This window comes from Rhinatrema bivittatum, chromosome 4, assembly GCF_901001135.1.
Source record: "Rhinatrema bivittatum chromosome 4, aRhiBiv1.1, whole genome shotgun sequence".
In the NCBI taxonomy this organism is placed as follows: Eukaryota; Metazoa; Chordata; class Amphibia; order Gymnophiona; family Rhinatrematidae; genus Rhinatrema; species Rhinatrema bivittatum.
The window spans coordinates 106,463,361-106,490,634 of NC_042618.1; the positions used below are offsets into that span (position 1 = coordinate 106,463,361).

General features: G+C 45.4%; 1 protein-coding gene across 1 annotated transcript in view; it reads left to right on the top strand.

Annotated features, from left to right (window-relative positions):
- ITPKA (inositol-trisphosphate 3-kinase A) overlaps positions 1-18,532 on the top strand; it is a 125,540-nt gene extending 107,008 nt beyond the window's left edge. The window contains 5 exon segments of the mRNA XM_029598619.1: positions 6,766-6,813; positions 6,815-6,868; positions 9,401-9,454; positions 9,456-9,473; positions 13,097-18,532. Coding sequence (XP_029454479.1) covers positions 6,766-6,813; positions 6,815-6,868; positions 9,401-9,454; positions 9,456-9,473; positions 13,097-13,300 — 378 coding nt within the window. The 3' untranslated portion in view covers positions 13,301-18,532.
- The last annotated feature ends 8,742 nt before the right edge of the window (positions 18,533-27,274 follow it).

Sequence of the window (27,274 nt, forward strand, 5' to 3'; positions counted from 1 at the left end):
GGGGAAGATGGAGACCGAGGCTCACTAACACAGGTGACATAACTAGGGAATGTTAACCCCTTGCTGTCTGCTCTGGAGAATGAGCTTTTGCTACTGGTCCTCCAACTGATGTGTGTTTTTAATTTGTCTTATATGAAAGTGATAGCATTTAGAAAAAATAATGTGTGTAGTTATTTGCATGAAGGAGTATCTGAATATAAAGTTTGTAGTTGGATGGCATGCACGATAAAGTTCTGGTCACAAGCAGCCCAAATGAGAAGAATGTTGTGAATGGATGGAAGCTGGAGAAGGGATTTGATATTACAAGTGGGCATGTCTGTGGCTTTCAGTGTTGCCTCGAATGCAGTAGATTGGTGCCATCCTTGTTCCGTATTTTAGAACACACAAACCAAGTGAGATGTGGTAATGTTGATGTTACAAGTTGCATTGCATTGCCTTTGGACAGCTTGCATATTTGCAGGTATTCCTTGCAGGCAGCTGTTGCATCCTCATGGGGATATTGAAGTTGAAGCATTCCACATTTATGGTTGCTAAGGTTCTTACTTCTGGTAGAGGCCCAGTTTTAATAAAACCAGCTTTGGGTTTCCTTTTAATGAATGTCGGGTTGTGTTCTTCTGTGTTTTTGAATATTGCCACCAATCAGAAATAAATATTATAGGGTGCTGTACTAGAGCTTAGAATGATTTTATTGCTCTCAGATACATCCAGGAACAATCTGCCAAGTTATTTTATTTATTTTTTTTGACCTGGTAGGTTCTTTCTGCTCCTTCTGGATTCCCACCAGCTCAGTTGGAACTGGAGCTAGGATCTGTTGCCATGAGCCTTCATTTGAAACTACCCAGGGATTTTTCTTAGATTTTATAATCCCCTACTAACTCACTCAGCCCATTCATTGGAGCAATTGTTGTTGGCCAGGAGCCAGGCACTAGGGCTCTTTCTGGAACTCTGCAATTGTGGATCCAAATTCTGTCCACTAGAAGTCAGGATGTGCAATGACTGGGATTCACTCCCCCTCAGGGGCTGTGAATGCTGCCTCTACAGGATTAGTTAGCGCCTATACAAACCCGTGTCCAACTGCAGGTATACAGGGCGCTCGGCTGAGCGCACTGTATTGCATCGGCCCCTTGGTGAGCTGGGTTTAAGTACACATAGTCCCAGATTATCCCGGTAGTTTAAAGTCTCTTTAGCTTTACTGTATCAAACCACATCAATCTCAAACTCATACGATAAGAAAGCAATTTTCTCCTTAATCCTCCTGCACACTGCTCACAATTGTTTCCTGCACAGCCTAAGCTTGGCTGTGCCCTATGAGCCTGGTTCCCTAAGAACCTCCCACCTCCTTCTGCCACCTCCCACCGTAGTCTGTTTGTGCAACCACATCACCCTATGGTAGTGTTCCACTTAAAACTCCTGACCTGCAGTCTCCATGAATGTGTCCTCTTTTGGAGGGGTCTCCATTAATCGTCTCCCAAGTCCATTGACTTCAGGTCGTCCTCAGGGCTGCTCAATGTCTCCACTTTCTGTGTCTCTTCATCCAGGTTCTAGTAGAGCTCCTTCCTGTTCCTGCCCTGCCCCTCCTTCAGGCAAGCTCTCACTCTTCTCCGACCATGCCCGGGCCTCTTTCATCCTCTCGATAGGGAAAAGCCTGCGAAGATCTTTCCCCTCCAGAATCCCTGTGCCTCCTGGGAGTTTGGCACCCTCCTATTCTGATTTCTTTTACATACAGGATCTCCTTCCAGGTTTTCCTTACAGGTTGCTTTCTTGTATTCACTAAGAGAACATAATGCCTATCACAGTGGTTAAGTGCATCTTGTCTTGGAACAGATTTAATGCAGGCACCTTTCAAAGAGGAAGTATTGCCAAAACCTATTTTTGGAAGATAGAGATTCCTTGCTGCCTTGCCCTGGGATCTGTTTCCCCTACTTGACTCCCCCATCCCACCCCTCTCCCCATCTCTCTCACACACACACTTTCGGCTTGTATTTCTGTTTTCCTAATAGCTGTGCAGAAAATGTTGTTTCTTTGTTTTCCCTGTGAGCTGCCATTTTAGTTTCTTATTTCTCCGTTGACAAGCAGGGCTGAGTTGGTCATGACATGTGGGTGATGCCAACTGATGACGCCTCGCTCCAGGAGGAGCAGCAGCTCCGATGCCCACTCTTATGCCGGTGCTTAGGGCTCTTGCCCGTTGGCGCCTTCCTGAGGTCCTCCAGTTTCCGGGCCTGGGTGACATGCGCCCTCCGCTGGAGTGGTTTCCCATATCATGATCCAGGCCCAGGCGTTTGTTGCACACTTCATGGGTATCCATGATCGACATCCAGCACCCACAAATGAAGGCTTTGAAGCTACTGATCGCAGCTTTCTTAGGCTTCGGTTTTCCCTTTGACATTTTGAACTTTTTTTTTTTTTGTAGTACTTAAAAGTACTGTTCAAGGGTTGCTGAGGTAGTTTGTGAAAAAATTCACTGCAATGGTGGTGGTGGGGGGGGGGGGGCAGAGACCTCAAATACTAAATTCTCAAAAAGGGGATTAATACACGTCCTCGCAAGAGCTTAAGGATTCGCAAGGCAGACTGCGTGTGCTGGAACTCACGCACATGCTCAGTAAGATTTATTGAACCCTGAGAGCTGGGTCTGTTCGGGTGTGGTTGGATGCTAATTCATCCTGCTCTCTATGGAGAACTAGCAGGCCGATACAGTACAGTGCGCTTTGGCGGAGCGCACTGTTAGCCCCACGTTTGGCTGCGCGTTTTCGATGTGCTATTTTTACCCCTTGTACAGTAAGAAGTAATAGTGCATCAAAAACGAAACTAATAGTGCCTGCAACATGCAAATGCATGTTGATGGCCCTATTAGTTATTCCCGCACGATACAGAAAGTAAAATGAGCAGCCAAGCCGCACATTTTACTTTCAGAAATTAACGCCTGCTCAAAGGCTGGTGTTAATTTCTGCCAGCACGGGAAAGTGTACAGAAAAGCAGAAAAAACTGCTTTTCTGTACACCCTCTGACTTAATATCATAGCAATATTAAGTCAGAGGCCCCAAAAGTAAAAAAAAAATCAAAAATTTAAAAAAAAAAAAATTTAAATCGGCCGGTGGTCCGCGGGTTGGAAGACGGACGCTCAATTTTGCCGGCGTCCATTTTCCGAACCCATGGCTGTCAGCGGGTTTGAGAACCGATGCAGGTAAAATTGAGTGTTGGCTGTCAAACCCGCTGACAGCCGCCGCTCCTGTCAAAAAGGAGGTGCTAGGGAAGCGCTAGTGTCCCTAGCGCATCCTTTTACCGTGGGCCCTCATTTGCATACTCGATCGCGTGACCAGGAGAGTGGCCTGGCCACGCATTGGGAGAGCGGGTGCTCGCCTCGGAGTGCCTGCTCTCCTGCGAATTTTACTGTATCGGCCCGTAGGTAAACAAACTTGTTTTCCTGTTGTAAGGATTTTTGCTGTGCTCAGTGTGCTCCCTGGTAAGAGCATACAGATTTCTTCAAAACAGGTTCAAACAATTTGCCGAAATTGGGAAAAATGTTAAAGGTTCATTGACTTGGCTCTCCGAACATTTTTGTAGAAATATGAAAGATTTGAAAAATTTGCTTTAAATTTGAAGCAGATTTTGTTGGATTGTATATCCATCTCCAGTTTTATTTTTTAATGTGGAATTAATTGTATTAAATGCACTTCATGTTTTTCAAATTTCTCACATTCACAGGTAAAATTCTGATTAATTTCCTTTACAGATCTGGGGAAAAATCAGAAAACTATGTCAAACTCAAATCAGGCCAAAATTCTCTTAGTTTGATTTGATTTGACTTCAGATTGTTTGCATATCTCTACTTATCAGTATTTTGTACTCCTTATGACACTTCCTGGCTTTGAAAATGCCTTGCTAAATTATCAGTAACTATCACAAGTAGCCACTTTCACTAAAATGCTTACTTCCGCTAAACTCACTGTGAAATGCCATGATGCTTAGAAACAAAAGTGCTTCTATAGAGTTGCTATTGCTGACACCGGCAATGCATTCTGATGAAAAGTACAGTGCTATGGTGTCACAGAGAGGTGCATTTTGGGATACATCCTAGCACCACTGTGAATGAGAAGAAGGCAAGATAGTCATGCTCATCCTGAGGCTTAAAAACTAGTGGGCCGATACAGTAAAACCCGCAGGAGAGCCAGCGCTCCGAGGTGAGCGCCCGCTCTCCCAACGCTCGCTCAGGCCACTCTCCTGAGCGCGCAGTAAAAGGAGGCGCTAGGGACACTAGCGCGTCCCTAGCGCCTCCTTTTTGACAGAAGCGGCGGGTTTGACAGCCGATGCTCAATTTTTCCGGCGTCGGTTCTTGAGCCCGCTGACAGCCACTGGTTCGGAAAACGGACGCTGGCATAATTGAGCATCCGTCTTCTGACCCGTGAGCCACGGGCACATTTAAAAAAATTTTTTTTTAATTTTTAATTTTTTTTTTTAATTTTTGGGGCCTCCGACTTAATATCACTATGTTATTAAGTTGGAGGCCCCCAAAAATAGGAGGCTTTTGGGCAGGCGTTTAATTTTTTGAAAGTAAAATGTGTGGCTTCGCTCCACATTTTGCTTTCTGTATCGCGCGGGAATGTCTAATAGGCCCATCAACATGCATTTGCATGTTGCGGGTTGCTATTAGTTCGGGGAGGGGGGGTTGGCCGCGCGTTTTCGATGCACTATTACCCCTTACTGTATAAGGGGTAAAGCTAGCGCATCAAACACGCGTCCAATCCGGGCTAACAGTTGCGCTCCACCGGAGTGCACTTTACTGTATCGGCCCGAAGGTAAGATAAAAAAATCCCCAGACAGAAAATGTCCAGCTGGAAAACTGTGCCATTTGCTGCTCTTCTAAAGTAAGGAGCACATCATGTGCTATCTGCGCAGGTCATGCTTTTCATTTAAGGAAAGGCAACCCAAACATTATTCATAAAAGATAACTGATATCAAAGCAATATTTGTGTGTATTAAAACACCTCTGCTTCATCTGTTCAGTTGTATGCCCTCCAGCCTTAACCCCCCCAAAACTGCCACCTGGCCCCAGCTCAGTGTGATAACCTATTACACGGGAAAACCAGTCGGAAATCCCGTTTTAGCAGAGGGTGTTTGTGGCGTAGACCAGGGGTTGCCCAACTACATACGGCCCGTGGGCCAGATATAGCCTGCAGAGTTCATTTGTCCAGACCACCATGCTTTTCCTTCACATGGTTGGATTCAGCATATGAAAGAAGTGGGTTGTTGTTTTTTTACTGTGTGATGGCAGCAGAAAGGCTGTCAGTGTTTCCCAGGCCCTGTCAGCAGAAGAGCTGGCCCGGGTGGGGCGGTGGGGCCATAGAAGGGATCGCTCAGTACCAGGCAGGGAGATAGGAATGCCTTCAGCTATTGCGGTGGTGGTCCTTACTGAGCAGATGAGGATGCCTTCGAGGCTGATGAGGGTCATGCGCTGTCTGGGGTGGGAGGATATATCAGGAATAAATAAGAGGGATTCCCCCACCCCCGCCTCCAGGAAGCCAAGGAGCATGCCCCATAAGGAGGCGGGTTAGGACCGCGAAGCATGCCGACGTATCCTTTTCCCACAGTATTAATGGGTTGGAAGGAAATGTAAACAGGTTCAGCCTGGAATTAGGTTTAAACCAAAAAAAAAAGAATGAACAGGTATGAAGTAATGACTTAAATCTGGGGTTGTTCAGACATGTTTGAATTAGTGGCATGTACTAATTAAATTGCTTGTACCTATTGTGCACTGCTTCGGAGCATTCAAGAGACTTTCCAGAGTCGTCTTTTATCTGTACAAAGGTAACAGCAAACATATATTCTCTCACATGCACTATTGTGTGGATACTCACAAAAACGTGGTGAGCGTCTCACACTGAGAAACAGAGAGAGCATGCACATTTATACAGTGGCCACTTAAATATAGGCAGTAATCCCACACACCCGCCTAATTGGTTTGTAAATTATCTCTGCATACACACAACAGAGGAGGAAGTTTATGGGCAGGCACCCAGGCTCTGCGGTTTCTGTCCGCAGAAGGGCTGGGCTAATTAAACCTTATGAAATTCGCCCTTTGCAAGCCAGAGGGGGAAATCTTTCTGCTGCAGCTGTGGGCGTTCTGAGGGATGCGGGGGAAACCCTCACATAGCCAGAGCCTTAAGGCAACTTAAAGTCAAAACAGGAAACAAGGGGCTTCTCAGAGCTGTTCTGTGAAACTCCTCACGCATCCTTTTAAACACATTTCTCTCACACTGGCCCATCCGAACGGATATCTGAAGCACTACTAGGGAACTTCCTTTTCAGTTTTTATTTCTCACTGACTTTTCTTCCGTTTTTGTTCATTATAATAAAAACTGATACATTCCAGGGGAAAACAAAATAAAAAACCGAAAAGGAAAGTCCCTAAGTATTACCAAGGAGCACAATTTTGTTCTTCTGTTTCTCTGTTTTGGGTTTTTTTTCCCTAAGCCCATCTTTAAACTTGAGCTTCTCTGTTTTGTTTTGTTTTGTTTTCATTTCAAATTGCTTTGCTCCGGCCCTGCTTCTCTTTTGTAGCCCTCTGTATCTTTTCCCTTTGCCCTTTCCACCTGTCTGAGGGATGCAGCTCCACCGGGAGAAGAGAGGGACAAGATGGAAAGGATTTGGCACGGGGAGAGTGGGAGAAGGAACGGGGTGAGGGGCTAATTCCGTGTGATGGGAACTATCTGATCTACATCTGAATTCACAGATTGACTGACTGAATGGGTATTCTTGTTTTTCACCAAGAAAGCCGATGGGACCTGTAACACAAACTTTAAGAGGACAAAAACACTGGGAGCAGGTCCTGCAGGTGTTTCTGGAATTCATCGAGGGAAACAAAGGTATCCTGGTGAGTCTGCAATGTTTCACTGGGGAAGATGGCTCTTTGACCCCTCTAGCCTGAGAGAATTCCTTCCCATCTGCTAAAACTCATAGGCCTGCACAATCCTAAGGAGTAAGCCACCATCGATATTATTAATTTAGCTCAGTCTGAACTATAAATGTAAGTATGGACCAGCTCAGTAACTGACAGGCACCATTATTATGAATGCATTATATATCAGATTGTGTGCCACTGACTGGCAGGGATTATTAAACACAGTACATGTCAGCAGTTGGGAAGCATTTGGCCCATCCATTCTGTCCTGTGTCCCTGCCTCGCTGGAGTTTCATGTTGGCTGACATGGCTCACAGGTTTTGGTGTCCTTGTTTCTTTAGCATTGGTCAGATTTATGTATATGTTAATACCCTGCTCCCTGGTAAAGAAATGCGCAGTTTCGCTGTTTGTTGTGACACTGCTGAAAGGGTTCTAGTTTTGTTGGGTTCTGGAGGTATTTCTTGCACTTCTAGCCCTGCTCTCTGCCGCTGATGAAGCGGGAGAAAGATCTGCAGCTGAGGTGTTTGCGAAGGTTTTCCCCCTATTAATCCGTGTCCCTCGTAGCCCAGCCATCACAGCAGCAGTCTTTTGGCCCAGAGAGACAGGTAGATGGTTGTTTCCTGCAGAACCTGGCATAAGTGTGCTCTTCATTTAGGGGCAGATTTTCAAAGACCTACGCGCGTAAATCCAGGAGGATTTACGCGCGCCGGGCCTATTTTCAAAAGGCCCGGCGGCGCACGTAAAGCCCCGGGACACCCGTATGTCCCGGGGCTTACGGTCTGGGGGTATGGTGGGGTAGTCTGGGGGCGGTCTGGGAGGCGTGGCCAAGGACTCTGGCACAGGGGGATCGCGCGCCGGCAGTTGGCCAGCGCGCACAAGTTTCGCCTGCCTCTGGAAGGCGTAACTTGTGAGATAAAGGTACGTTTTTTTTTTTTTTTCCAGGCTGGAGGGCGGGGACAGGTAGGGGGAGGGAACGGGGGAAAGCCGGCTGTTCTCCCTGAGGGCTCGGCGCGCTCAAGGTGCACTAGTGTGACCCCCATGCATGCGCACGACCCCTGATTTTATAACATGCACGCGGCTGCAGGCACATGTTATAAAATCAGGCAAACATTTGTGCGGGCCGGGTAGCGCGCACAAATGTACGCCGCGCGCCAACCTTTTAAAATCTGCCCCTTAGCTTAGTAAGTGTTGCTGCTGAGTGATGACTAGAGCTCAACGTCCACCTGGGAAACAAATACTGCTTTCATAACATTTGTAGGTCACAGGAGCAAAAGCAGATCCAGGAAACAAACTCTGATCTTCCACAAGAAGTGGCCTCCTGGGAAACCAGGGTTCAAATCCTGCATGTCCCACTGATGCACCTTGTTAACCTTGCAAAAGTCACTTCAACCTCCATTACCTCAGTTACCAATTTACCCTAAATGCATTATTAACGCATGGATAACGCCTGTGATAAGAAAAAGGAGTGTGTTTAGGGAAATTTTAGAATTACTGCACCACGCATATTGGTAGTATTGCATGGTGTGGTAAACCTTTTCTGCCCTGCAATAATTCCTATTTTGCATCTATGAGAGAGAGAGACTATCTATGAGGCCTTCCTAGTAGTAAAGTATTATATCTCTATAGGAGGGCCATCTTAATAGGTCGAGGTGAGGTGTTGATGGTGGTTTAGGGGCCAGTTTCTCACGTTAGAGTGAGACATACGAACAGCACAGTACACCTCGGTGAAGATTTGATGTCATTTGGAGTGAGGAAAGTCTCACAAAGAGGACATTTCTACTAAGTTCTCTCGCCCTAGCTTGATTGGCTCTATAACAGGGTACCTGTGAATCACAGGAGAACTCCAGAGGAGTACCGAGCCATTAGTCTGGAGGTTGATGGATCTCAAATTTGGATCAGGTCTATCACCAATTCTTTATTGGTGGCCACCATTCATCAGTGTACTCTGTGCAACAGAAGTTAATTCATATGGTTACATTAACCCTGCCCCCAAGAGCTTACTGTGAGCACAGGGTAGCTTGCTTAAGATCCTGCAGGGAGGGGTGAAAAAAGGTAATCATACCAGGGTGTTTAAGTTGCCAGCTTTTCGTGACACACTGCCAGTCTGAGTGTGCTGCTGTGGAAAATGCTCAGTGCTTACAACACGCAGCTCTCTGGGAGATCACAGTTTATGGGACAGCTGTACAGTCTACAAGAGTTCTGGAATAACCTGTGAAAACCAATCACCATCATAGAATATTCTTCTAGAAATGAGTTGCCATTTGTACTTTGTCCACCAATTATTCTGTCTTTTTTAGTTAAATAATCATGGAGTCCCTTAGGTTGAGAAGAAATTTAATAGTGAAAACTGCAGTTAGTAGCAATTGCTTGGAATCTTAAAATGACTTTAGGTGAACTCCTCCACTGCCTCTGTCCTGATTAATTTCAGATGTTTGTTCGCTAAACATGTAACAGAAGTTATGGAGGAGTTAGACTACTAATGTCTGTTCTCTCTTTCTCCTTCAGAATAAATATGTGAGCAGACTGCAAGAACTGAGGGCCATTATTGAATGCTCTGAATTTTTTTCGGCATCATGAGGTGAGTTTTTGGGTCTGATGTACCCAGGCTCCTGGGCTGATAGCTGACCTTTGCTGAGACTCTAAGGAGAAGGAGAATGATAAATTGTTCCTGTTGTTTTTTTTTTTTTACAGCTGTCTTTCATTTTGTGTCTTTGGAGAGTGTTTAGTTATGCCCAAAATTACAGGAAAACTATAGCTCCATGATCTCTGTAAAGTGCTGACAAACTTTATGGAAATTACTAATACTCATTCTATCTTGGCTAAAATGTCCCTCTTAAACTGTTATGACATTTTTAAGCTGCTTCCTTGGATTTCTAAATTCCAGAAAGTAGCCATATTGAGGACCTCTGTCACAAATTACATCACACATCTAATTGGTTAGTGCTTTGTGATGTCCTCTGTAACACTACATTGCATAAATGAGGTAGTTTGTGACTGTCTAAAACATGGCTACTCCCAAGGGCTCAGGGGAATTGTAGGAAGAGAAACAGGAATTTCAAACATAACAGTTTAGAACAGCAATGCTTAATCAATACAAGTTGTAGGGTTGGAAAAACATTTTTCCTTTTTCAGATAATTTGCTCTTTATTTTTAATTGTTGCTTTCCTTTGCTCCTCTTATCCTCTAGGCACTCCTCTGGGGACTTTTTCCTGCTTCCAAGCACTCTCGCCTTACTTCTAAGCACTGTATTCCTCCTTCACCTCCCCATGCACACTCTTATTCATCCCTCTTCCACACCCCCTCAACTCCCTGATCCAGCAATAGGGCCCCATTAACCACAGCCACTCCCAGTAGCAATCCTCTTAGAGGTCTGTAGCCTGGGACCTTTTTTTTAACTGTATTTAGCAAGGCACAACAGCCTGTGACTTTTCATTGCAGAATACTACAGACATTTGCCATTGCCTTCTGAAGCTCCACAGCACCCTGGTGGCCATCTATGTAGCTAGGCCTGACTCTGCTTAGCATCTGGTGCCCATCTATGCAGCTAGGTGGCCATCTATGCATCTGGTGGCCATCTATGCAGCTAGGCCTGACTCTGCTTAGCATCTGCTGACCTAATAAGGTCAGACTGTCATAGGCCAGCATTTCAGAGTAGGTTGATTTAGACACTTATTAAGCAAAAGCTGCCTGTCGTTTCAGCACCCAGTGTACTCACAGGATTGGTGATCTCTGTTCCCAACTGTGTGCATAGCACAGGTATGCACAAAGCCCTTTGCTTAAGCTGCAATGTTGCATGTTTAAATATGGGGCCAATGGATGAAAAAAGCAACTATAGCATTAAATACAGCAATGTATCGTAGAAGCTGAGTACAGCACCATGATCATTAGGGAGCCAACCACTAATTGGGGAATTCCATGTTTTGGGTTGGTGGTGGTTTGCATAGTTAAAGAAAATAACTCACAAACTGCAAAGCAGTTAAGATCTTTACCCTCCATTTTAGGACTTCCCTTTATTTTGAAAAATTTCCAGTACCTCATTTGCATAGTTTCGAAATAAGAATAGCATTGAAATTAGGAATGAAGAATGGTCATTTGATTCCCATGTTGCATTACGGGTGATGATATCACCCTACAGAAATTGGAAGGAAATATATTTAAATACTAGCACAGGAAGAGAAATCTTTGGAGAGATGGTGTTGGTGCAGTAATTGAGATGAAAAGGGAAAGAATCTTTGGAAATGGAAGACTGTAGTTGCCTTCTGGGGAAAGATCTATAAAGCTGAGAAAAATATTGTTTCTGCTATTGCTTGCTTGCTCTGTAACAGTCCAGACTCCTATGTACTGTATGTTATTACAGAAATATAGAACAAGAGACCTCAAGGCCCATCTCATCTGCCCCCTTCTCCCTTCCTTCTACAAGAATGCAGAGCTTGCTTTATCTGTGACTTCACACTCACATATCACCTGTGCTTCTTGTAGGCTTTTTTTGAATCCTCTTGCAGTTTTTTACCTGCATCCCCTTCCCTGAAAGGCCATTCAATGCATCCATCACCCCCTTCTGCAAAGAAATGCTTTCTTTATTATTCCTAATTCTACAATCCTCCGACTTCACATTCTAACCACTTGTTATAGAACAACAGAAGTGGCTTTTTACGCAGGATACTGAGAGATCGCACACTCGCCTACAACGGTTGTCAAACATAACTTAGGGAATGTAAGCAAATTGGAGCAGCAAAATGAAGAAAAATGCACTGAAAATAAATAAGGCCTACAGATTTATTGAGATGCTACTGACACAAGTAAAACAGAGGATAAAAGCCTCTTCCTCTCAAGCTGCATAAGCAGAGTTTTAGGCAGAATATTAGGGGCAATCTTCAAAGTACTTGGGTATTTTTACTGCATGTCCTTGCAGCTGATTTTCAAAGAGAAACTCACTGGGTAATTTCTGTTTGAACAATTTCTAGTGTAAAATACCTGTGTTAAAAGGATATGCGCATTTTGCAGAGCAGCCGACCTGTGAGGGAGGGGGGCCAGTAAAATAGCACATGTACTTTTGGAAATCTCATGATGCAAGTTGTTTTACTCCCCTGAAAACTGGAAAACTGTAATCCAGCTAAAACTGCGCACACTCTTGGAAGTCCATGCATACTTATAGCCAGACTGAATAAAGGCTAATTTCAGACAGGTCTATTTATTATAGGTCCTGCGTTTTCATTGGTAGCTCATTTTAGGTATTTCCTTGTCCTCAGAGGACTAACAATCTAAATTTGTCAGAGCAAGTGGCTTTGAAAAACTGACCTTCACTTTCCAGGCTCTTCCCTCTAAATACAATTTAAAGTCTGTAGGCTACCAACCTATAGGCCAATACTGTAAAGTGCGCTCAGCTGAGCGCACTGTTTTAGCCGTAGTTGGATGTGCGTTTTCGACGCGTGTCCATTACCCCTTATACAGTAAGGGGTTTAGTGCGTTGAAAATGCGCGTCCAACCCCCCCAACACTAATTGCGTTCATCACATGAAAATGCATGTTGATGAGGCTATTAGTAATTCATCCAGGATATTGAAAAAAAATGAGCGGCCATTCCCCCACTCAGAAATTAACGCTGACTTGAAAAAGTGTACAGAAAAGCAGAAAATACTGCTTTTCTATACATCCTCCTACCTAATATCCTAGCGATATTAAGTCAGAGGAACCAAAAGGTTAAAAATATTTTTTTAATGTGCCAGCGGGTCAGGTTAGGAAAATGGATGCTCAGTTTACCAGCGTCCATTTTCCTAACCGAGCGTCAGTTTGGAAAACTGACGCTCGTAAAATTGAGCGTTGGTTTTCTGAACCCGCTGACAGCCACCTCTCTTGGGTTTTCTGCTGCTAAGGAGGCACTAGGAATGTGCTATTGTCCCTAGCACCTCCTTTTTAGCGTGACCCCTCATTTAAAATACAGGATCAACGTACCCAGGAGAGGTGGCTGGGTGTGCGTTGGGAGAGCGCCCATTTTCTCGCGCTTCCTACAGTATCGGTCTGTTAGGAACCTTTGTGAGCTCAAGTGCCATAAAAGGCCAAACATCTGGAATTACCTAGTTGACCAGCACCAACATCTGTGGGGCATGCACTTTATCACTGTGGTCTTATTGCTTTTGTAAAACCTAAATTAGAGCATTTAACATTACAAATCTGTGGTCACATGACTATTTTTCCCTCTTAGGTGATTGGAAGTTCACTGCTTTTTGTGCATGACAAAAGTGGGCATGCCCAGGTGTGGCTCATTGATTTTGGAAAGACAACACCTCTACCTGATGGGAAGATCCTGGATCATAGGATCCCCTGGCAAGAGGGCAACCGAGAGGATGGTTACCTTTTGGGAATGGATAACTTAATTGATATCTTATCAAGTCTCGCAGAGAGATGAGCACAGCTTCCACCTGAACTATTCAAATGCACTTTTTTTTACCTCCAGATGCTTTTCACTTGTTTACTTCATGAAATTATCAGTCATGATAGCCTGATGGATTAAGATGGACATCTGAATACAAGCAGTCAGCAAGCCATAGTTATTCCAGATCATCCTTATGGTGAAACAGATTCTTCTTGCAGGAAACCAGAGTGACTCCATTTATCAAAAGGGCGTCAAATTTGGGAAACAGGACAGAATGACTTTTCCTTGGTTCCTGTGGTGGATAAGGAATGATTTTGTATTTGAAAGAAATTTCAAAAACAGCTGCAGTTCTTGCCCTGAATGCACATATCTCTGGATTCTAAGTGGTGATACAGTAAACCAGAATATCACCAGGACAATTTTTGGCAAACCTGATTGAATTCAGAAGGACTATAATGCACCCTATATTTAACTAATTTTTTAAGAGGAGGTTTTATTGTATTCCAGGTGAATTCTGATTGAAATGTGGGGGTAACAGTAGCTTGCCTTGCCATATCAATCATTTTACATTATTGTGAAAAAGAAGTTTAGATGGTGATGACTGGGATAAGGGAGGGAAGGGTGGTACCTATTTTACCCTCAATATGTGCGGCTCAGGATGAGCAGCTTTTACAAGTCAGCACTACTGTTTTAATCTTTTTGCTTTTAACTGGTAATCCTTACATTCACAAGCTGATTTAAACTTCACTTCAGTGATACCATGTCTGAATTATTCAGGACAGGCAGAAGACTGCATTGAGGTCTGTCTTTGAGCTGCACGAGTACATGTGATCTGTGTCTCCATGTGCACACACTAAGCTTCCTGGCTGAGAACTGCTTTTCAGCTTCTCATGTTCTGCACAGTGAAAGAGCTTAGAGAGGACCAGCATGTCCTTTTCCCATTATCGGTGAGGCTTAGGGAGCACACCACAGCTTGAGCTTCATTAGCCATGGTCACCATGCAGTAACTAAGAAACTGAAAGGACCAGCGTTGTGGCCAAGAGGGGCCTTCCTGGAGTTTGTGGATGATCTATTTTCATAAAATAATGTCTCACCAAGGCGAAGGCCTGACATAAGCTTCTCGATGAGGAAATTGCAGCACGCCATTAAGAGGACTAGTTTAAGATGAGCACCATATGACTGTCTTCCACTAACAAGAGCAGGGACTTCAGCTGTGGAAGGGGTTCAGTGTGTCAGTTAGACCTTTTTCTAGGGGATGCATTCACCAGTAGAGCTGTTGGACGAGAGTTTGTCCTCCTTAGCAGAACATTTTAGGCAGGTAGGAAGTGCTGCAACACATAACCTGATCTTGGTAAACAATTCAGGGGTACAGAGAGGTTTGATAGTTCGGATCGCGGTTCCAGTAAGATTTTCTGAAGGTGGTATTATGAGTATACTCCTGGTTATAGAGCACCTGGGTGCGGGTCATTAGGCAGTTTACAAAACATGGAGCCTGATGAAGACTCCCACATCAGCAGGCCGGCATACTAAAATGTAAATTTTTTTCACAAAATGAAAAATTTCACAAAATGCCAAGCAATATGCAAAACTGTTAAAAGCTTGAGTCCGAATTTTAAAAGCCCTGCGCGCGTATAATTCGGGGGTTACACGCATGGCCGGGCCCTTTCGAAAGGGCCCAGCCTCGTGCATACCCCCTGATACCCCTGCACGAGCCGGCAGCTAGCCGGTGCGCTTAACTTACTTCTGCTCATCAGAGCAGAAGTAAGTTAAAACAATAAAACAAACAAAAAAAAAAGGGTTAGCTGGGGTAGATTTAGGGGTTGGGGTGGAGAGGGGAAAAGGGAGGAAGGTTAGGTAGCGGGTAGGGAAGTTCTCTCTCAGTCCGTTCGCATCGCCGAGCGTAACTGAAAAAATCCCCCCCACCCCCCACCCACCCGGCGCATGGAGGAGGCCACCCGCCCGCATATGTGCGCGTGGTCATTAAAATCCGGCGCGCGTGCGGGAATTGTATTTTATAACATGCATGCGCCAACACAAATTATAAAATAGCCCCGTCCATATGTGCGCGCCGGGAACCACGAGCACATGGACGCGCGCGGGGCCCTTTTAAAATCTATCCCTTGGTATAGTGTGTGGAAGTTTTCACAAATGTGGTAAAGGCTTTGAGGGACAGTTTTTTTTTTTGCAAAAGAAAATAACTGCACCTCAAAGACGAGTAGTTATTTTTTTTTTTTGGCGGACTAGAGGAGAGCTTTGGGAGAAGTGACGTGCAGCCTTAAAGGGGCTGTGTGGCCCAAGTGAGGGCATCTTCCCCCTTCAAAGCAAAAGGCCCTCCCATTGGCCTCCCCCCACACTGATCTCTAGCTCCTTGCCTCTCAGGGAGGCCAGCGAGTGCTGTAGCTGCCGAAGACCAACCCACTTGTGGACCTTTAAAACATGTCAGAAAAATAATTCTGCCGCCCCCCCACCCCCCACAGGCTTACCCAGTAGCTTGGGGGGGGGGGAGTTTTCCTGGGGGCAGAGCCATGCGCACTTACTCCTGCCTCTCTGGCTGCCATTTTCAAAATGGCATTTAGTTGACCAGCTCACCCATTTCACTCCCTGACCATGTGCAAGGGATTGAATGGGGAGAGCTGGTCAGCCAGGGCCATTTTGAAAATGGCACCCAGAGGGGCAGGAGTGAGTGGGCCTCATGCCTGACCTAGAAATACTCCCTCCCCCCCCCTGGAAACTATTGGGTAAGCTTGGGGGGAGGCCCTAGGCTGGGGGCATCATTATTTTTGCTAAAATTGTTTTAAAGAGCCTCTTCTAAAAGCCCGACCACTTTAGAGGTGTGGAATGGGCAAATAGGGAATGGTTATTTACCCTTTCAGACAACACTAGGACTAGGGGACACTCCATGAAACTGGCAACCGGCAGATTTAAAACAAATTGAGGGAAATACTGTTTCAGTTAGCGCACAATCAAGCTAAGGAATCTGTTCCGGGAGGCAGTGGTTGAGCACAAAATGGGGTTCAAAAGAGGACTGGACAAGTTTCAGTCCATAAACAGTTATTAGCCAGGCAGACTTGGAAAAGCCAGCGCTTATCCCTGGCAGTGAGATACAAGAAATAGGTCAACTGTTGAGGATCTGACAGGTACTTGTGACCCAGACTGACCACCGTCAGATGCAGGATGCTGGACTTGATGGACCTTGGTCTGACCCAGCCTGGCCTTATGTTCTCACAGCACTTTTTGACCTCCCTGAGGGGATAGCTAGGGATTGGAAAAAATAATTTTTTTTTAATTTATATTCTTCCTTTCATGGCATTTCATAGTGGATTACATTCAGGTTCTGTAGGTATTTTTTGTTTCCCCAGGTGGCTTACAATCTAAGGGCCTGATTTACCAAGGCTTTTCACCCATTCTATGTCTATGGGAAAAGTGCTTTGTAAATAACCTCCTCCATTTGTTCCTGAGGCAATGGAAAGTGACTTGTCTAAGGTCACAAGTAATGTCGGTGGCATTTGAACTCTGACTTCCAGCCTACTGCTCTAACCACTAGGCTACTCCTCCAGGATCATGGTTGGGGGAGGGGGGGGGGGGTCACTGGCCCTCAAGAGAGAGTCTTTTATTTGGAGGTCCCCTCACATGGGTCCTGTGGCCCTTTTAAGCTATGATGAGCCCGGATAGGTCTGCCTGCTTGCAAAATGTTCCTTGCCATGGCTGGGAATGCATGGAACATTTCATGTGAGGTTTGGCATGGGTGCAGATTAGCTCACTGCATCCATTGCAACTTTGCAAAATGACGGCTAACCTGTGGTAAATACTACAGGTTAATACATTGGCTTCCTAGTGTGTATCTCTAGCATGAATAAGAGTTACACACTATTAAAAAGTCAGTTTTATCAAGCAGATTGCTTAGTAATGGCTCATCTGGTCTCCTCTTTGCAGGCCATTCCAGTTAGCTTGAAGCAAAACTACTGCATTCGTGGAAACCTAACCACAGTTTTTCCCTGAGCAATAATCGAATTGAAGTGAAGCATCTATTTTCTGTATGTCGTGCCAGAAATCCAGTACACTACTGATCTCCATACCTTTAACATGTGAATAGCTCCATAGCAGTTCCCTGCATCATTCTCTTAACACTGATCAGCTTTTAACTTAATTTTCCAATTTACAAAAAAAAGGGGAGTTTGTCAGAAGATTTTTTGGTAAGTCTTTTTCTGAGAACGACTGTATGAAGCTGAATTGTAAGCCCTAGCTTATCTGCTTTGTTCCCTGGTTAAAATCCTTGCTTTACACAGTTGCTGCACGGTGAGACTAGAATAAGAAGCTCTGAATGCTTTTTCTGGAGCTGGTATTGCTAGACTTGGGTGACCTCACTGGACTTTTCCCTTTCTTAATAACATTAACTTTATAATGAACACAGCCTGGGACTCATATTCACTTTTGTTCCACACATTTTATACACTTTGATGATAAAACAAATACCCTAGCAGTTGTAATGTTTTATGTGCAGTAATTGAAATGCTGGAGGTAAATTAAATTCTTCTAGTAAAAAAAAAACAACATATTTGTGGAAATCCAGTAATAATCTTAATGGTTCATATCATTGAAGGCTAGTGAGTCTTCGCTGTCCCTTTGCTGTCTAGGCCAATCGAAACATGAATATATTTTAGTTCTCTCAATAAGAATCCAAAAGTTCCTATTGTCCAGAACTGCGGAGTGGTGAGTGAATATACCGGACCTGTCAGAACATTACTGGTTCTGACTTGGCACTATGTGCTGCTGGAATTCACTGGATCATGGGAGTGGGAGGCTACTTTCTTCTCGTGTTCTGAACCTCTCTTCTCTGCTACGAGAAACAAGTATCCTGGAGTAACCCACTGATTCGCAATAATCCACAATGAATGGATTTTAAGCATCTCGGCCATCCAATGGCTTTTTATGCCTTCTCTGTCCTTTACACTCCACTTGGTTCGCCTAAACCAGTGCTTCCCAGCACTCTCCTGAAGGTGCATATTCATTATGGATATCCTGAAAACCCGACTAGTTAGGTGCACGTTCAGGAGAGGGTTGGCAAATACTGGCCTCAGCCATAGGACTAGGTTTCAAGAAACCCCAAAGCAAAATATACCTTATAAAGTACACAATGAAAAGCACTGTGTACAGCAGTGGCAGGGAAGGGAGGAAGGCTATATTGCAAAAAAAAAAAACATATATATATTTTTAAGAAAATTATAATCAAAACTGTAGTCCCATTCAGTGGATGCTGAACACTAAGTTAAATGACTGTACTAAGTGCTAACATTGAAACCACACTTGCTGATCATTGTATCTTGATCTTGACTGTAAGGATTGGTCTGCAAGGTGCCAATGTTATCAAATAAAATGGATTTAAAAAAAAACAAAAACTGGAACCCTGAGTTTCGTTTTTATGGTTCAATCGATGAGCCCATACTGCGTCCCGTAAAGATTATCCATGCCTTGGGTTATAACCCTTTGTTTTCAGATTTTCTGAACGTCAATGCTGTGTTGGAATTAAGACATTCAGCGATGGCTGCTTGAGAGTCCTAAAGTAGAGGCTTGTCAGCCAGTTCCTAGCTTGTAACATTTAAGGAAGGGCGGGAAGAATACGCTCCTACATGTACTGCTTATATTCAGCTCCCAATATTTATTTATTTATTTATTTTATTGTCTATAAGTTAGCTTATTCAAGTAAAAATTGCAATAAGATAGTATAGGAGAGGTAATTCTACCAAACTGGATGAAGAGATTGAAATTAAGGCAAAATGGGATGTTTGCAAGGAAGAAAGTCCCAGAGAGGGTGCGGCTGTGTTGTGCTCAGGAGTGGACCCTTGTCCTGGGACAGTGAAGGAAGGTCTCCTGAAAGGGAACAGGAGGTAACTGCCTCCAGGGGGGCGGGAGCACTGGAGGAGACAGAGGCTGTGAAGAGCTTCACCACTGGAAGCCTGAGGTCCCTCGGGAGGAGCCCGTAGGGACCCGGGCCGCTTGGACTTAGGTGGGCCTCGCAGGGTCTCCTGAGAGAATGAAAGTCCGGCGTGCCCACAGACACAGGGGGAGCACAATCGGGTTCAAAGTTAGAACAAGGAGAACCAGGACAGAGTTGGTGATGACAAGGCGAGGAACAGAGCCATAATCTGGAGTCCAAGGTCAGGCAAGCAGAGGTCAAGATCCAGAGGTCAGTCCGAGGAATGGTCAGTAAAGCAGGGGTCAGGTACTGGAGGTCAGACGAGGTCAAAGGCAGGCTAAGGTCTTGCGGCAGGCAGGCAGGCAGGTCAGGAGCAAGCTGAGGTCTTTGAGGCAGGCAGGCAGGTCAGGAGCAAGCTGAGGTCAGTACCAGTAAGACAGTCCGAGGGTACTACTGGATAGACAGACGGACGAACACAGGAACAAGCAGGACGCAGGAACTAGGATGCAGGAGCAAGTCAGGAGCAGAACTGGAACAGAAGGATCCTGGAACGAGACTAGGAACAGGCAAGAGCAGGAACAATGCAGAGGCAATCTTAGAACAAACCGACCTGAATGCCAAGGCAAGGAAGCATAGAGAGAAACTTCCTTATATCGAGGGATCAATCAGGGCGCGCCGCAGAGCTAAGACCCGCCCTTCGCCCTACATGAGACCGGGCGGTCCGCGTGTAGGGGCATGGCTAACATGGCAGAGGACGCCGAGCCTCGACGTGAGGCCTGGCATGCAGTGTAAGGCCCGGTGACCGCCGCAGGACACCGGGGCCTGGAAGGGCTGGCAACTACCGCGAGGGAGGTCGTCCCAGGACCCGCTTTGGAACCATGAACGTGAGCAGGCCCGTGCGCGGAACGGCCACGGGTGTGGCACGTAACAGGCTGAGAACAGAAGTAGGGGGTTCAACAGATCTTGCAAGTAGGATAAGCATATGAATGAGGCCAGAATCGGTAGTGAGAACCTTACATTGTATACAGCAGACTATAACTAGTAAGGGGTGGTAGAGGAGATCTGTAGAGAGTGAAAAGGGGAACAGGTCCTGAAATTAAGAATGAGTTTAAAGTACATTGGCGGAGGAGAAGAGGGAGGAGTCTGCAAAACTGCATTAACAGTAAGGTAAAGCTTGATAGGAATTAATTTTTTGGTGGGACTGAACCAAAGAAAGAAAAGGTTATAGATAGGGGGATGTATGTATGAAGCTTGTTGGTAAAAAGGAGTCAAAGTCAGTGCTAAGTTTGGAAGTGAAAGAGACAAAGAAGCAGCTTTATCAAACATTTTGTTCCAGTCCTAAAACTGCTCCAGATTTATCAATTTTAGAATATCTCTGCATTGTCAATGGGGAAAACACCAGAATAAAACAGGAGCAGATTTTAAGCTGGAGAATAAATTTGACAAATCTGCCTCCAGATGCCACTAAATAGGGAGCATAGAAAACGAGAGAGAATCTTTCTTCTTCATAAGAAACATAAGAACAAGCCATACTGGGTCAGACCAAGGGTCCATCAAGCTCGGCATCCTGTGTCCAACAGTGGCCAATCCAGGCCATAAGAACCTGGCAAGTACTCAGAACAATAATATCCACTCAATGGGCAGGAGAAGAAACAGCACGAGAAAAGGCAGAACAACCTATCAGGCCAATGCAGAAAGGTGCGTTCAGTCGAATGCACCTTTTGCCTGCACTTGGGTGTGCATTTTCTGGATTCAAACTTATTCCCAATGCAAGGAGGAGTTATGCATATAGAAAATGCACATTCCTTAATGGGAGTACTGCTTAGCACCCTCCCAAGGAAATCATTTGCAATGAGGGCATTCTCCTCTTGGAGGAGAAGTCCATTACCTGCTATTAAGTTCACTTAGAGAATAGCCACTGGCCATTAGCAATGGTAACATGGAATAGACTTAGTTTTTGGGTACTTGCCAGGTTCTTTTGGCCTGGATTGGCCACTGTTGGAAACAGGATGCTGGGCTTGATGGACCCTTGGTCTGACCCAGTATGGCATTGTCTTATCTTCTTATGGTCTTATGTTCCCCATACAAAGAGACTGCATCTGTCCAGCGCACCTTCTTTAGAGCTGGAAACTTAACTCCTGACTCAGAGCTAGAGTTTAAGTTTCCAGCACTAAGGAAAAAATAGTAAAAAAGGCAAAAAAAAAAAAAAAAAAAAAGCCTGTAGCTATCTGGCAGGCCGATACAGTAAAGTGCGGCCGCAGTTACCCTGTTTCTAACCCGCTTTGGATGCACAATTTGGACGCATAAGGCGATTCAGCATCCGGTTTTTACCTGTCCTTACCGCTTGCCGAAATGGACGCGTATCCGTCTCCGCCCACCGCATGTATATGATATGTTAATGATCGATTTAGCTATTCCCCTCCGATACAGTAACGTGCGCCCAGATTATCGCCTTTTTAACCAGCTTATTTGCCACATCTTTAACCTGCATATTTACCACCTACCCTGACCCTGGCGTTAGTGTGGTGTTCAGTCAGCTTCCCGCTGCCTTGAGCGCCCGGCTGAAGCCCAGCAGCAGTTCTCTGAATCTGAATCCGTTCTGTCGCGCTGCAGTTTATGCCACCGCACCCCAAAGAGTCATCACTGACTACCTGGTTGAGTTGCCCGCAGCAAAGGAAAAAAAGCACCACATGCCAGCAACAAAGAGGACTGCTAGAACTTAGTCGCCCAGTCCCAAACCAACCCAATCCCACAGAAAAAAATGCTTCTCGCACAAGGGAGAAAAATGTAACCCAACCTGGCACCACCGCGCTTAACTTCAGAGTACTTTCGGTTCCGTAGGGTTTAGTTTCTGTATGGAAGAACGGACACCATTTCCGGGGGCTCCTCTGGCCTTCTCGTGGGTCTGGGATCCTTGTCGCCGCTGACTTGCAGTGGGCACGAGCTCCTGTATTAGGCCCTACCCCTACACACCCTACGCCGCGACCTCAGACGTCCAGCCGGGCACTCAAGGCAGCGGGAAGGTCCATGAACGCACGCCGCGACCTGACCGGCTACGGACAGTGGCAGCAAGCCCAGCAGCAACCGGAACAGCGGCATCAGCATGGGCTATGACCAGCGGCACGTCAGCCCCCGCTCCAGCTACTCGGACTCGCACTACGGGACCCCGGCCAGTCCACGCTGCAGCTGTGCGGCCAGTCCCTGGAACTGAGGAGGAGCTGGAGCTGCACATGAAGAAAGAGTATTTCGGTGAGTAACTAGTGTGTGGTACTTGCTTCAGTGCGGACAGACGTTCATGGGCCTTCCCCCTGCCTTGAGCGCCCCGCTGGACGGCCGCGACCTCGGACGTCCAGCCTGGACGTCCAGCCGGGCGCTCAAGGCAGCGGGGTCTGTAGGAAAGAACCATCCACTTACCTGGTGGAATGACATTTGAAATGACAGGTACCAGCGCACCCTGGATACTGTATAGGCGGTGTATACCGCTGTATACAGTAAGATGGATTGCGCACGCCTACCGCTTCATTGACGCGCTTTGGACGCCACTTGGATTTGCGTCTAATTTGAATACTGAATCGAGCGGTATGTGAACCAAAATATGCGCGCGGCAAACGAGGGTGCGCCCGGCACTGCCGCACTCTTTCTTACGCGTCCTTACTGTATCGGCCCGTGGGTAAGTGCTGGCAGAGACACCACTACTTACCAGATAGATACTGACTTGTCCATTGATCTGGCAGTGGGAAGCAGCTGCCAGATAAGTCAGTACTTATCCGGCTATCTGGCATGGGTCACTGCTACTTAGCCAGATAGAGTACTTATCCAGCTAAGCAGTGGTGACTTGCGACAGATAGCTGGATATGTACTGACTTATCATGCTGTGTGGTAGCTGCTTTTCTCTGCCAGATAGACGAATAAATTGATATTTATCCGGTCAAGTGGTGGCGGTGGCTGCTGCCACTTATGGGATAGCTTGTCAGACAACCCCCCCACCCCTTCCGAGTTAAATGTGCATTTGGCCTGTGTTGAACACACATTTAAAGTTTTATCAAGTTTTTTTAACTCCCGATGCCTTAGCATACCATTAACCCTACTGGCATCGGGAGTTAAAAAAAAAAGAACAAACTGGGCATTAAAACTGTATTGCATTGGCCTGCATGAGTGGCAGGAAATGATTGTGATTTGAATATTATGAGCATGAGATAGCAAGAGAAGGGAAACCCATCTAAGGGAGTAGAGACAGGATCCATTTCAGACACTCATACAGTACTGTGAAAAAAAAGTGTGGCCTAATGGCCTTCCAACTACTCCCACTCCAGCAATGTGATGGCTAGAAGATGCTTTACCTTTCTGTACTATTGTACTATTACAGTGGAACAAACTGTTGCAAAGCTTGCTGTTCCGACTCGCAAACTATAATCCTTCAGTGACAGAATCGTTTAGTCTTGTTGAGTGATCTGGTTTTAATTTTTTTTTTTTACAAACCTTGAAAATCTGGATGTATTCAGAGAAAGCTGGCTGAATGGCCTTTAGTGCTCTGTGTGCATGGGATTGGAGTTCATGACTAGGACCAGAGAAGGTTGAGAATATGGCTCTGGCATGGAAAGTCTCAGATAAAGCTCTTACAGTGACACCTGCCTGGCTGGCATACAAATAGCAGTGGAGCACATGAAAGGAGAGTTGTTTGTCACATCCTCTGCTCCTGCTGCCCTATTTAAGATTTCAGGGAGGAGGGCAAGAATTATACAAAGGAAAAACGCCTCCGAGTACATGCAACGAAACCCTGAAATGGAGGCTCTCCCAATCCCAACTATGAGTCATCCTGTCTTATCACAGCTGGGCAGAGTCCCAGCAGCTACAGTTCAGAAAGAGAAAAAAATATTGTTAAAATGATTAGCTGTTAAAAATCAATTTTTGCATAAAATCCATTATATACACTCCTATGTAATTACTGCAAGACTTTTCTCATGGTTAAATAGCTCATATAGTTTTGTGTTTATTTTTCATATGTACTGCATATTCTTTCCAGGAACCCTTTCAGGGAAAATGACTGGTTTGTCCTAATATTAACAGCTTACTTGAAATCTACTCAAGATGTCTTATGAATCTGACAAAATGTTTAGACAATTTTAACATTTTAATGTTCTTACATTGGAACTGTGAGAAATAGTCCATCTGATGCATATTTTATGAACCCCAGTAACATTTCAGACTTTGATGCATATTTAATTACTGCCATCCACCCTCCCTCCTGTCAGGATGTGCCATGAAACTCCCCCCCACCTCCATCTGTTTTCCTGTGGCTAGAGAAATGGTTGCAGTATCATAGGACTGAATTTCTTGGGCAGTATCATTAACGTCAAGACTTCAAACCTTGTTACTGCTCCAGTCACTTACAATGAGGTGCCAGATCATGGGGGGGGGTTTTTTTTAGCAGCTCTGTGCCACTTGGGCCACTCCATGGAACAGGTTTCCTGGGAGTCCCCCTCCAGCTCTACACTGATCACTCAGTTCTCAATGAACATTCAGTTTATAGGTCCAGATCAAAAAACACCAGAGGAAGAGGGGTTGGCCTGTGACTCAGCACTGCCATGCGAGGTCTCTGGTTCAGTCCCCAAATCGGGTCTTCCACTCTCCGAGTCAGCTGTCGCTGGAGATGGGTAGAAGTAACATTCACAGCCCCCCCAGGCTCAGAGTTGTGCTCGCTGGTTCCAGATTCATGGCCCCCAGAAGCAGCACTGATGAATAGCCCCTGACCCAAAACCATTCCTGCTATCACCAGACTAGGTATATTGGAGGGAGGAGAAGGGATCTAAAATAGGTGAAAAATCCATGGGCAGTTGTGAATGGAGGTTTATGGTGCCAGGATCCTAGCCAGGGTTGCCAACCGGCTCCAGATTTTTAGGACAGGTTGATCCAGTTCTGGTTTTCCTTCCCTGCACACAGGTATTTATAGTCTTGATTTTCTGAGGGAATGCAATAGGTAAATTAGAATATGCCCACAGCATGCAATGGGGTGAAACCAGGACTGGATCAACCTGTCCTGAAAATCTGGAGCTGGTTGGCAACCCTAATTCTAGCCCTAGTTCTGAGTAACAGAACTGCTAGGTGAGATGGGGTAAAGCTGTTTATTGTAAAGAAAAAACCTTTTTCCTAAAATCCTTCTATTTTAGAAAACATAAGGACAGAAGCAAAAACCATACTTATGCATGGATTTTCTAGCAATTTTCAGTTTTGATTCTATAAAAAATTCTCATTTTCTATTTTTTTAAATTTGTATTTATAGAATTTAATAATCAAAGAGAAAAAACAGGAAATTTCAACATATATCCCACCACTATGAAGGTGGAGGAGGAGATAGAAATAGATTACAATAGGAAACATATATACAGTGGCTGGCAAAAGTATTTGACCCCCTAAAAAGTCAGCAGATGCGTGTGGATTACAAATGATACTTATACAGATTGCTCCAGATGCTGAGGTAGATCTTCAAAACATACATGCGTGCGTACTTTTGTTCGCGCCGGTGGCGCGAACAAAAGTACACCAGATTTTATAAGATACGCGCGTAGCCGCACGTATCTTATAAAATCCGGGGTCGGTGCGCGCAAGGCTGCGCAAAATCGGCAGCCTGCGCACGCCGAGCTGCGCAGCCTGCCTCCTTTCCCTCCGAGGCCGCTCCGATTTCGGAGCGGCCTCGGAGGGAACTTTTTTCCGGCCCCCCCCCACCGTCCCCTCCCTTTCGTACCTAACCCAGCCCTAACTAAATCCCCCCTACCTTTGTTAAGAAAGTACGCCTGCCCAAGGCAGGTGTAACTTGCGCCAAGCGCACTATTCCTCGGCCCAGGGGCTGGTTTGGAGGCCTCGGCCACGCCCCTGGAATGCCCCCAGCCAGGCACCACGCCCACGGCCCCGCCCCTGGAATGCTCCCGAATGACACATTGCCCCCGACACATCCCCCAAGCAAGCCCTGGGACTTACGCGTGTCCCGGAGCTGTGAGCGCGCCGGCGACCCTATGCAACATAGGCGCGCCGGCACACAAGTCCCCTGCGCATGTAAATCCAGCTGGATTTACGCGCGCAGGACTTTTAAAATCTGCCCCTATGCTTTTAAAATACATTTTCAAAGTCACAGTTTATTATTTCTCTGTATTTTTTGTAAAATAAAATTAAAAACTGAAAAATGCTGCTTGCATAAGTATTCAACCCCTGTGCTGTGGAAGCTCCAAGTTAACATAGATGAAAAATATTGCCCTAACAATTGGCCTCTACCTGTGAATCATTGTCACTTTTTCTGGATAAAAGAATCTGAAGGAAAGCTGTGAAAATGAGACCAAAGAGCATAATAAGGAAAATAAAGATAAAGTTACAGACATGCACAAGACAGGAAAATATTACAAAATAATATCCAAGTGCTTAGATATCCCAGTGAAAACTGTTGAATCAATTGTGAGGAAATGGAAGCTGCATCATACTACCCACCCAGACACTGCCTAGACAAGGTCATCCCTCAAAACTCAGCGTCACAGCAAGGAGACTGGTGAGGGAAGCCAAAGAGAGGCCAACAATCACATTGAAGGAGCTACAGAGTTCAGTGGCAGAGACTGGAGTGCAGGTGCATTAGTCAACCATATCAAGAGCTCTGCATACAACTGGCCTGTATGGGAGGGTGGCTAGAAAGAAGCCATAACTGAAGAAAAGCCACATCAAAGCATGTCTGGAGTTTGCCAGAAAGCATCAGAGTGACCAGCTAAAATGTGGGATAAGGTTTTGTACTCAGATGAGATAAAAATGGAGCTTTTTAGCCAAAATTCAAAATGCTATGTGTGGTACAAACCTAACACTGCCCATTCCTCAGCAAACACCATCCCGATAGTAAAGTATGGGGGCGGCAGCATCATGTTATGTGGATGCTTTTCCTCAGCAGGGAGTGGACATCTTGTTAAAATTGAAGGACAGATGGATGGTGCAACATGCAAGGAGATACTGCAAGACAACCTGCTTCAGTCTGCTAAAAACTAAAACTTGGGAGAAAGTTTATCTTTCAGCAGGACAATGATCCCACTCACAAGCCAAAGCAACACAGGAGTGGTTGAACA